The following is a 12,491-nucleotide window of genomic DNA, read 5'->3' as shown; positions in this document are numbered from 1 at the left end:
GTTTTCTGAGTGCCTGATCAGATTACGGCCTGCTCTGTGGCTGGATTACAAACCTGTTTTGTAAACAGATTGAAAATTCTCGGAGGATAACAAGAGCTTTCGCGTTGCTTGGGTCCTCCATAATCCTCTAACATCCATACATTTAATGCTTTTAAACTGAGGTTTAGCCTTCACTCTGTTACAGCTTCTATATAAGTGGTCTGATGTCAAACAGGATGGCTATGCTGAAACGCTCGGATCAGGTGGGTGCGATGGCTTTTGCTTCACCAGAAGCAGCTTTCAGTTTCAAATGCATAAACTCAGATGGTGACGGGTGCTAAGCATCTTGACAGCATTAAACATCTCATCAGTGACAAGTGGGTTTGACTGGGAACAGTGAGCCTCTCAACCCAATAGACGGCAAATTAATCTCATTTGCTCTTTCACTCTTTACACCGAGGTAGCTTGCATGCAGATAATTGGGATTATGAGAACTGGTCAAAGACGAGTATATTACATAAGAGCTTTCAAAAGGGATGATGGATTATTTCTTCAAAGCAGTAACTTGAATCGGTGTTGTGGCTACATAATTGAACACCACCCTGCTGTAATACTAGATTGTTTGATACAAAAAAAAAAAGTTTTCATTACTAAAAAAAAAAAGACTAAAATATTTTCATTGACAGACTAAATGTCATCAGTTTTTGTTGACTAAAACTAGACAAAAATAGTCATGGATAATTCTGACTAAAATAAGACTAAAATGCTCAGGCTTTTAGTTGACAAACTTGACTAGACTAAAAATGAGTATGAACGTGACAAACTAATAAAAACTAAAATGACAGCTTCACACAAAGACTAGACTATACCTAAAATTAAAACCAAAAAATAAATAAATAAATAAAAATTGGGATATAAACCTGCCTGCAACAAAAATGTTGAGATGAAAAAGGAGCTTTATCCTATTCATTTTAGCATTCCAAAACATTCCTCAATAAGCTATAAAAAAACAAAAAACAAAAAAAAAAAAAACTCTATACTAACGATTTCAAAAGTAACAGTACTTTGGTCGATACAATATTCTTTGAAGAATATAAAATTGAAACAGGCTTTATTTGAAATGTATATATTTTGTAAAACTAAAAATTAGTTATTTTCACTTTTGATTAATGTGATGTGTTCTTGAGGAATAAAAACATGCATTTATTTTTTTAAAAACTAATTAAAATCTTAATGACCCCAAGCTTTTAACCAGTAATGTATAGGAATATAGTCCCACACACTGCGATAGTGTATAAGAGTCCCCTTACAAAGCAATTGAGACAGAAAAGCAAACAAAAAAAGCAAACAAAAAAAAAGTTCTTTTAAAAGACAAATTATCTGTTCAATTTCACATCACTGTGAATTATTCTATATAGACCATTTAAAAAAAAAAAACCCTAGTATATAATATAAATAAAAACCCTTGTGCAGTAAGTAAAATTCTGCAACAAAAAAAGAAGTTAATTTCTAACCCTAGTGACAACCCAACTCTACAGTAACCAGTTTCATAATATTGCAGACAGAATGTGCTAAAATCCATCTCAGGCTGCATATCTGTCTCCCCTAATATAGCGTTAATTTTTTTTGACCTTGATGAATTATCTATTCTTATTGACAGCACTTATTGATATTTCTTAAAAGCGTTGGCTAATGGAGTTCTATTGAGATGACTAAATGAGTTGCTGCCGCCTGGATTAGCCTGGTCTCATCTCTCCGGCAAAGCTAGAATTATCATAGAGAACAGACGTGTGCGTGCACTGGGTCGTAAATTCCTGCTGCCGACATCTCAGGGGGGATGTGGAGAGATAGAGGGCGATGACTGCACACAGACCTACATTCACCCCAGCCACGCTCGGTATATGTGCGAACGCGCAAATATAGCAGCGTGCACTTCAGAGACAAAGGATCTCTCTAAAATAATAGTCAATAGCGGTCGGAGTGAGATTTGCGCGTTCTGGTCTATTAAAAGAAACACTTGTATTACTGTTATACAATTCTTAACACCAACTCTGTAGCTCTGTTTTCCCATCAGTACATGCTCTTCCGTCTGTGAGATGCATTTGTGCTGCAATATCCTGAAAGCCATTTTCCACTTCACATAGTTGGATCGCAAGCACTTTCACAAAGAGTGACCAGTGTGTCTTTGATTTCAGCTATATGCTTAACTTATATTTACATAAATAAAAATAAGCAAAAGGAACTGTATCCAATTATCGAACTATTCATTACTTTTAACATTTAAACGAATACTACACACACTACAGAATGCATATTTAAACTTTCATACTGCTAGATTCTTAATATATAATAGCTGTTACAATACATGATATAGAGATGGAATGTGGCAATTAAAAGCCATCATTGAGAACAGCGGTAGGTCGCCTCTTTCCATGAGGCTTTTGAAAAAAGGCTTTTGAAAAAAGGCTAAATTCCAGCTAAATGGAAAGCCGTCCCTTGCTAAACGTGTCAGGGCAGCAACCTTGTACAGCGATTTCAGTGAATTCAGTGAAAAACGCAGAAATCCATTTGTTATGTCTGCCCACCGTGTAAAATGTGTGCAGAGGGGGGAGGGGAAAGGAAAAGAGAAATGCTGATGTATTTACAGGTGCTAGCAAGCAATTTAACTTACAGCCATCTTCCCAGGTACCACAGACAAAGTGTGAGCACGTTTCTAGCAAGAGAATAAAAAGGTTCATTTTAAATAAGTAAAAGCACCACGTTGACCCCAAAAATGTGCAAATACAAATCTTTTCAGCGGGAAAAAGCGTTATGCTTCTGGAGGGAAGAAAACGTAAGGAAATAGGATTGATAAATATGCAATTGAAACTCTCCTGCTCTGTAATCCACAGACAACAATGGGGTGGAAGTGTATGGAGCCATATGTTTGATCTGTTATTTTGATGATAGTTAGCAAGTAACATATTTATTTCTTAAACATACTTTAACGTTATTTTTAAACTTACAAAATCATGTGTTGCTCTCATATCTACACTGACTTAAATATCCGTTTTACAGCAGAGCAAAAGAGGGTGGTGTGTGTGAAAACATGCTCACCAACAGATAGACGTGCACACACACACATGCATGCACGGGGACATGAACCACGTACATCTTGTGTGCCTGCAATAAAGCTGTGCTACCGATTCTATTGCCAATAAATGTCAACTGATTGGAAAGCTCATTCTAATATCAATTTCCATCTTCGCTCTTTAAAAGGCAATCAGCACAGCTTCATCTCTGTATATCATACGCTCCTTGAGATGGTGACACAGCAATGGCTCTCTCCAACATAATGGACTTCTATCAAGGCATCTGGCATGAATAATATAAGCTATGAAAGGCCGTTTTTTTTTTTCTCTTCTATGGCTTGTGTGGCTGGATCTGGCTGGGTGAATATCAACACACTTCCTTCTCACACACATGTCTCCAAAAGGAGCCTTTATTTTCTTGTGTCACAAGACAAAACACTGTGACAAATATTAATGGTCATAAACGGATCCGAATGGCTCTTTGCAAAACAGCAGCGTTGCTGTTGCTTTGAAATTTTTGAAATGCTCCTTGGTGAGGAAAGGAAGAAAAAAAAAGTCTTGACGGTACAGGAAATGAGAATAATTTCACACATTAACCTTGGCAGTCTCCTCTGACTAAATTCAGGGCTGATTCAGTACACTGATTGAATTTAAGTGGAGGGATGTCACTCTTGTGCATGCAAATGTCTCTGACGGGTAGAAAGCAAATAATGACAAATTAACTGGCGCTTACAGTCAGCACCTCCCTTACCTTCCACCCGCTGCCGGCTTCCCTGTAATAGGGAAAATTGTCACAGATCCACTGGTAGATCTCGCTCAGTGTCATTTTCTTCTTTGGCGAGCTGTTTATGGCAAACGTTATGAGGCTGGCGTAGCTGTATGGTGGTTTGCCATCCTTGTGCTGCTGCACCTCCTCCTGGTCCAGTGTGGTGTTGGGGTCCAGCAGGGCGCTCTTCTTAGCCATGCCCGGCCCGTGAACGTTCTGGGCATCCGATTTCTGAATGGCCGCCCGCATGGTCAGCTGCGGCAGCCAGTCCATGGAGGTCAAGCTGCTCTCCAGCTCCGACGTCATGGTGGCAGGTCGAGTGGCGGCGGCGGCAAAGGAGGGGTGACAATCCGGTGCGGCGACGACGAGGAGGCTCCCTCAGATCACTGTTTTTGTTGGCGTCACTCAAAAACTAAACCTGTGGAGAAGAGCAATAGAGGGGATCATTATATTGCCTGACACTGTCAGGATATGAGCGATCGCTTTTGAAACGCGCCAACACTTCAATAGTTAGAATCACTCCAGCTGGAACCAATGTCATTTTAATTAGCACATTCAAACAGAGCATTTCTCTTTGGAGAGAAGCTCTAGAACAGACGCAGATCTGCAGACATAGAAAAAAAAAAACCTACAAAAAAAAAAAAACACTGAGCTGCACAGACCGGCCAAGCCGTCTGGCCCACCTCCTACCTCCGGCCTGCACCCTGCAGCTGACTCACACAACTGTAATCCGAGCTGCAAACTGAGTAAATGCTGCGGAATTGTTTTCACAACTGCCAGCCAAATGGGGGAATGGTTCACAAGGAATTCCAATTCTCCTGAGGGTAGCGTAACCCTTTCTATCTCCCTCTATCCTTCCCCAGGACTCGACAATGCAAGCATTTCACTCGCATTTGCGACTAAAAATAGATGTGTGCTAACTGGAAAATTTATTTAGGAGCAAGAGTGGGAATAAAATATATTAAACATCCTAACTTATACGGCAGCCTATGAGAAAAGTAATACATTTCTTCAATTTATTTACGGAAAAACAGTGATACATCTTCATATGATTATTGAACTTTAAAAACAATTTTATTTAAATAGCACATATGAGAAGGTGCACATTTGACACTAGAGGGCACTGACGGAGGCAGAAATGCAACTGTTACCCTGGTAACCCTGTAAACAAGGAAGCTGGCTTTCTGTTTGTCATATTGATATTTAGATTTGCTTTAGTCTTAACCATGAAACCAAATAATTCATACTTAAAAACTTAATGAGCTATTTATTTTAAAACTTTTTTATTATATTTTAATCTAACCTAAAACATGACCTACCCGTAGGCCAATACTGACCGATTCGTAATTATTGTTCAATAACACTTAACAGGTTCCATCAACATTAGTTAATATGAAATAACGATGACTGCATTTATTAATCTTAGTTCATGTTCATTTCAACATTTAATACTACATTATAAAATCTAAATTTGTATCTGCTAATATTATTAAATGTAGCTTACATAAACTAACAATAAATAGAGATATTTATCAACATTAACAAATAATATTAACTACTGCAACAATAAGCTATTGCACATTGTTCGTTAATGTTAACCTGCTTTGAAGTTAACTAATGGGCCCCTATTGTAAAATGTTACCTATTGTTCTTTCTTTCATTTGAACTTAAATTTTTTGCACTCTTATCTTGAAACGCTTGTTTACTTTATACTTCTGTGTATTTTTTAAATTAAAGCCTTTCTTAAGTAAAAGATCTTTGAGTAAGTTATTTAACCTGTTAGGACAACACTCCCACCCCCCCCCCCCCCCTTTCCAAATTAATAGGACTACAAATAATTACATAATTAGCCTGTCTAAAGTCTAATAATAATAATAATAATAATAATAAAAACCTTTTGTATATTCTGTATTCTGATAAATTAAATAATTGCATTTGTAAAAGTCTCTTTATACCACCTTATTAAGCTACAACACAAAAATTAACATTGCCCCCCTAATTTTTTTTTGTGTGTTCCCATTTTTCAACTTAGCAGCACACGTGCTCTTTTGGAAAAAGGTAAGCATCAAGCCCTGTTCCCCCCTCCATCTCTCTGCATTGTAAACAGGCCTCAGTGTCGTCGTCTGGCAGCACGATCTCTCATTCCCGTCTGTGGCTACACCCCACACCCACAAACAACCTTGTGTTTTAGGCACGGTGCCCTCTCTGGCTCAAAATAGCAGCAAAAGTGTCCAGTCACATAGGCACAGGGTCGGGTGGCATAATCAATCTACACTTCGCACAGGACGTCTTATTGTGAAAATGACAACACGACTGGAAAAAAGGCACTGGGGAGGGAATATCCCACATATTATTCAGACGAACCTCGGTTTAAAAATACCTCCTCAGTTCTCTTGGGAACCTCATTGAAATTCCTCTAGAATGGTGGAAAGCGAGCGCGAGCCTCTGAAATCTGATAAATGAGATGTCTGTGAGGCCAGTGCTATGACAGACTGTTTTTTTCATCATTCTGTCATTTCCATAAAGGTGAGTCAGGACCCTCTAATTTAAAAGATTTTTTCCAGCAAAAGGATGGGACCTCTCTGATCCAGCTGTATGAAGTGCAAACTTAATTTTAATTTAACATCTTCGTCATTCACATATAGAAAATGAGCACTTGCTAATTCAATTAAATCTAATTTATACGCAGTGGACTCTTCAAAAAAAAAAAATCATGCATCCAATCTGATTTTCACATAGACTGCAGAAATAAACTGCATTGACAAACTGAAAATGCTGCATGTTGCAACAAACAGGCAACCACCCTGAAAGCAATGCCAGGCAGACGGCAGCCTTATAAATGTGAAAGGTAAGACAACTATCCATATACTGCTAAAATAAACAGTCTGAACTTGCGTTTGGAAAACATTTTCTGCCAAATGCATAAATGTAAATATATGGTTAGCCAGTATTCTGAAGGTTTTCAGAGTCACGTTATCAACACATCAAAAATCTATACAAAATAGTAGATGGCATTAATTAATCTCCTGTGGTGACATGCTAATGTCATCTCAAACTATTTTAAACAGAATCTTGCTTATTTTTCACAACGAATGCAACATTTATTACCTTAAATTAAACTTCATGAGAACCATTTATTATTTTTTTTTAAATGATTTAAAACAATACCCATTCAAAATACATTTAAACCCAAACAACTGACATTGATTCAGGAAAAAAAAAGTCTCATGGATATGTCTGATAACAACAGTGCCTTCAATAAAGGAGAATTTGCAGGCTTTGCCCTCGTTGATTATGACCATATGCATTTAAAAGTAAAGACTTCACAAGAAACACCAAAGCTGACTCTAGCAGATAAAACTGTGGGCAGCATAGTCAGAATTGCTCAGAAAAACTTTGAAATATTGATCAAAATAAAAGAGTTTGATAAAAAAAAAAAAGCATGAAAAAAAAGAAAGCAAGCTGCAATAAAAAACTGAAGCAAAGTTCAAAACTTTCACATCAAGTTTTAACTAAAAAGTCATCTGATTTTTTTGGAAAGTCAGAGTGACCAGAACGATGCTAAAATACTTTGTGAACTTATAAAACACACACTATAGAAGAGTTCTTATAACAAAAAAGGCTGATTGGATGTTAATTTGGACTTAGGATAAATATTTTAATATTTGTGTGGCTGTTCATGCCACGTGCATAATGCAAAATGTATTTTAAGGCTTTGACTAATGAAGTAATACATTACAAACATGCCAAATGGTGCATACAGAATGAGGCATTCTCTGCACTTAATATTCACATCACCTTTCCACAACCCATAGAAGTATACCTGCAAGAATTCTGAATGATGAAATCTGCAGATAAATGTTCAGGTCTCAAGCATCACCTACTTGCTACAGGGCTGCTGCTATTTTGACTCAATGCACATCACCCAGGAATGCACTGCTGTGGTAATCGGTGCACCTCTGCAGTGCCAGGCAGTAAAATGTAGCCTGCATCTCCCCTCATTAACAGTGGTATCTGTACAAATGACTCAGTTACAGGCCCATGCTGCAGAGGAACAGACATTAAAGCGATACTCCTCCCCAAAATGAGCATTTTGTCATGAATAACTTACCCTCATTTCATTCCAAACCTGTAAAAGCTTCGTTCATCTTCAAAGATTTAACAAAATTTGGAAGAAAACCGTGAGGCTTGTGATTGTCTAATTTACTGCCAAGTAAGTTACACTGTCAAGTGAAAATTTGAAACTTTTGTGATGCGTTACATTAAAATATTAATAGTGATGTGTAATATTATATAAGACCTGTGCATTAACCTGCTGCTGTCTGGGTCATTTATGTAAATCAAACAACAAAAGAAAAGGTTAAATACTCTTCACTGAATATATAACTAAAATAGTCCGAATATAAACACTTATTATAGGTGCACCCTAGTGATTCAGGACAAGCCAAAAACACGGTTTGGAAAATGGATTCATGGTGTACTCGCTTATTATATACATTTTTCTACATTTTGAACACAAACAAAGTTACGGACCGCAGCTCTGATTGGTTATTTTTTACCGGGAGCGCATGACTTTGTGCAAATGGCAATAGGACCACTGGGAGGAGCCAGAGGAGCTTGATTTTTTTCACAGATTATCGGTCTCATATTCTACTGTCAGGACATAATGACAGGTTTAATAAATATTCAAAAAATATTTGTTTACAAAAGTTCCCTACAGCACCTTTAAAGCAAATTCCTATAGATTAAAGCAAAATGTAAGTATTTATAAAAAATAAGGATAGTATCAGTGCTCAAGGATAGTATCAGTGCTCAAGGATAGTATCAGTTAAAGTGTAAGAGTATATATTGTGCTGGTATAATTGTAGTGCCCTGTGATTTCCGTGCTGCAGAAAACGTGGACGGAATCCAGTCATAAGAACAGAATTCACGGTTTAATGAGTGGAATTGGAGTGGAATTGGTCAAAATTTGAATGAATTAAAAGTAGGTCTTTACACAAATCAAAATCACGATATGGACTAGTATCTGTAACTATTAAGCCTTAAAAAGGCTATTTAAATATGAATCCTGCATGTTCTGCGTGACTAATGAATGGAGCCGACACGAGGTTTCATTTATACTGAAGCATGTGTGACGCTCGCAGTGATTTCAGCTTCTGTTGTCTCTCTAAATGAGGATGTAAAACACATTTTTTCAGTATAATGTACATGAGCTTACTACTACTGCTACTAAAATGAAACATTATTTGATTGAGTAATAATCACACATTTCTTCCATGTTTTCATTTTCATAGTAAATCCCCTTTGTTTGGCAAAAAAGATTGCTTAATTTTTTGTAATTAAAAGATAAATTAAATTAATGTGTCATGCCTTGATTTGATAACCTGAAAAATAAGAAGGGGCAAATAACATAATTTTGAAAAAAATAAAATGGAATTTAGGAAAAAAATTTCAACATTTACTTTTATTATTATTATTATTATTTATTACTATTACTACTACTATTATGATTCAACACCATTTTAGTTTTTGTTCAGTATGCATTTTAAAAACTATCGGTTAATTAATCTGTATCGGCCAGTGTGATCCAACCTAGCTATCAGTATCAGCAAAATCCATTATCGGGTTTTTTTATGCAAAAGGCACATTTTACTAACAAGGCCATTTTTGGAACAATGAGAGTGGTTTAGTAACAACTCACAAACTGTGAAAAAATGCTCTGAGCATTCATTTATTTTGCAAGGTAAAATATACAAAGGCAAATGTGATCCTACTGTAATTCAAAGATGACAATAACTGGGAGTAATCTCTTTCCAAAACTCAATATTATCCGATCACAGTGTTAAGAGAAAATGTTAATTGCTTTGGCACGCCGTATGCTCTCTCAGACGCCATTTCTACGAGTCAAAACGTGAACAATAAATATTTACTTTACGGAACGAACGCGAGCAAACTCGTGTGTGTACATGGATGTGTGGATTAGTAAGCAGACTTGCTGTGGAGGGGGGGGGGGTAACTTGGCTTCGGCAGAGGGGAATCACTCTCTGTGAGCTCCTTCCACAGTGCCTGAAGACCTGGCACACCGCTTCACAACAACAACAGTGATGTAACCTAGTAACAAGCCTTTTCTACTCCTAACCGAAACTCTGGCCATGTCTTCTACATCAACAACATTATTACGCATGTAGAAAGGCTTGTGTTGTCTTAGCAATCATGAAAGGGAAAACAGGGAGGGGTGGGAAACACGCTCACCTGCCCCAAAGTAAAAAGGAGATTCCTCATTTTTTCCACCGCCCTAGGCACTGCTCTCGAGTTATTTTTGAAAACAAGAATAACTAAAATAGCAACGGCTCTTTGTTGTGCCTGAATGTCGAGTGCTGTAATTGTTCGCTGCCCAAAGACTCATCTTCATTATATGGAAAAGTAGGTAACAGCACCAGCTTTTAAATGTCAGTCTACCCTCTCCATTAAAGGCTTAATGGTTGCATTGAAACCACCCCCAGAATGAGTGCATTAATAACCCAGTCATTACTCGCATTTTTAGGATGTGTCAATTATCGCTCTGCTGCGCACACTGCCAGCCGAGCGCATTGTTCGGCTTATTACAGCCTGCAGCAGATCAGGGATTGTCACAGTGAGACTGCCGCTCATCCTGGCCTCTTGGATGCCATCGCTGATTTCGGGCCTGCCAGAGAGACTACTTTAAGGCAGCATGCACAGACCGGGAGATCCCAGGTGTCGGAGTAGCCCTGTGCCAGTAACGAGGTCTGGCAGATACACATTGGCCAGGGTGCTGTGTCCTCCGAGTGCTAATCTCATTGCTTTACATGAGGGCAGATTCCCACCTCTCCAGATCAGCCATCTACAGGGGACGCATTCATGTACTCCATAATTAATCTGCCAGTCACAGCAAAGTGCCACTCTGGCTGGAAAGAAATGGAGAGCTGCATGCATACGAGCAGCTGATAATCATAAACGTAGCACCGTGTTAATGGTAGGTTAACGTGTAAGCCGCAGGATTTTCAAAAGCACAAAGGGCGAGGTATGCAGCGAAGACAAATGAACACTGAATTCCCACCCAATGCGCTCTTTTTTTATTGTTCAATTCATTTTTACAAAAAAGCTAAATCATCTTAAATTATATACAAGACAATGTAGCATTGCCGCGGTGGTAATGTACCAACTACTGCCAGCGGTCCGGTGTTAAGATTTATCTATCCATATAGGGTTGGGTATAGATTGGGTTTTTATTCGATACCGGTGCCATATTGATACTTTTAAAACGATACCGGTGCCTATACGGTGCCTGAATCAATACCTATTTCAAAATAAATAAAATAAAAAAAGACTAAAAAGGATAACATTAAAGAACATTAAAAAGATAAATAATAAATCCATAGCATTCACACGCTCCTTGGATGCTCTAATTCCCAAGTTATGCTTCCCTTACTCTAAGGCTAATAAATGTATTTCACGATCAGGGTCATTATTTAGGGTCAGAGTTGTATTGCAGGGAGCCAAGTAGAACTATGAATGAACGATCCATGGTTCTGCTCTAAGGATTTAATGTTAAGTTACAAGTTTGTGAAAATACTGCCAGTGCCAGGTAAGTAAAGCAGATTATGAATATACTTAAGATTCACAAATACCAAAACCGTGTCTACACAAAAGCAAATATAAACCCAGTGATGTTTTCTGCTGTAGATGCGACTTGACGCGGCAAGGCAAATTCAAGATAGTAAACTGATGCCCCATTCCATTTCTGATAAAACTCCAGCACTCTGACACAAAGGACAATTGGATTCGCAATGTGGGGAAGAGTGGGGAAAAGACAAGAAAATATGACTAGGCATATTTCACCTGCAGATTCACCAGTAAAAAGGTGGGTAAACAAGTTTAGACGGTAAGTAGGCTAGTTAAGTAGTACTATTTAATCACAATATGTCAAATCAAGATCATGTCTGGGAGGATGCGTGTATATATTAGGGCTGTCACTTTTAGTTCGAAAATTGATTGCATAATCGATCGGACCAACCAAAAATAGCTTCGAAAATGAAAAATAGGTAATCGATTTTAACCAAATATGTACACTATTAATTTTAAAATAATGAAACAATTTAAAAAATATAGATAACAAAACTTACAAACAAGCAGAAAAAGAAAACAGAATTCTGAAAGTGCAGTATGCCTTGCAAAAGCTAGACAGAAAATACCAGCAATTTTCCGTGCCAATAAGACCCTTTGATGTCAAAAGCGACCTCTTATGCTGCGTTCACACCAAATGTGAATAGAGCGTCTGGCGCGAATTATTTCAATGCTAAGAAAATGTAAAGGTGCGTTTAGGCGCGTCTGGAGGTCTCGTGGCGCGGTAGATGCGAATTCGCCTCATTCGCGCATCTAGTTACAGGAGATTCTGAGTTATGAAAAGGACCATTGCAAGCTGACAGCGACTGGTAATACCCCCACCTTGCACACCTGAGTGTCCCTGGGACATCAGTGCGGTCGGAGTGTGTCTTCTCAACAGCTGGACATATAGTAAGTAAAAAAAAACGCTCTGCTCTGGACCCTGAAAATGTTGATCGACTTGTTTTCCTGTCCAATAAATTTGTAATGGCCCTAGCTTTTTTGCGCATTTCAATATAACTGCCTAGTGCCGCCTAGCCTAAGTGTTGCTT

At 38.0% G+C, this 12,491-nt stretch overlaps 1 protein-coding gene across 2 annotated transcripts in view; it reads right to left on the bottom strand.

Annotated features, from left to right (window-relative positions):
- The window catches only part of LOC113111129 (forkhead box protein J3-like), a 90,426-nt gene that overhangs the window by 46,169 nt on the left and 31,766 nt on the right, over positions 1–12,491 (bottom strand). For both annotated transcript variants that reach the window (XM_026275618.1, XM_026275619.1), the window contains exon 2: positions 3,802–4,234. In XM_026275618.1, coding sequence (XP_026131403.1) covers positions 3,802–4,122 — 321 coding nt within the window. In that variant the 5' untranslated portion in view covers positions 4,123–4,234. The remainder of the gene's footprint in view (positions 1–3,801; positions 4,235–12,491) is intronic.

Source organism: Carassius auratus, chromosome 11, assembly GCF_003368295.1.
Source record: "Carassius auratus strain Wakin chromosome 11, ASM336829v1, whole genome shotgun sequence".
Lineage (NCBI taxonomy): Eukaryota > Metazoa > Chordata > Actinopteri > Cypriniformes > Cyprinidae > Carassius > Carassius auratus.
The sequence above is the reverse complement of the archived record's forward strand: the minus strand, read 5'-3'. Positions and strand labels throughout refer to the sequence as shown.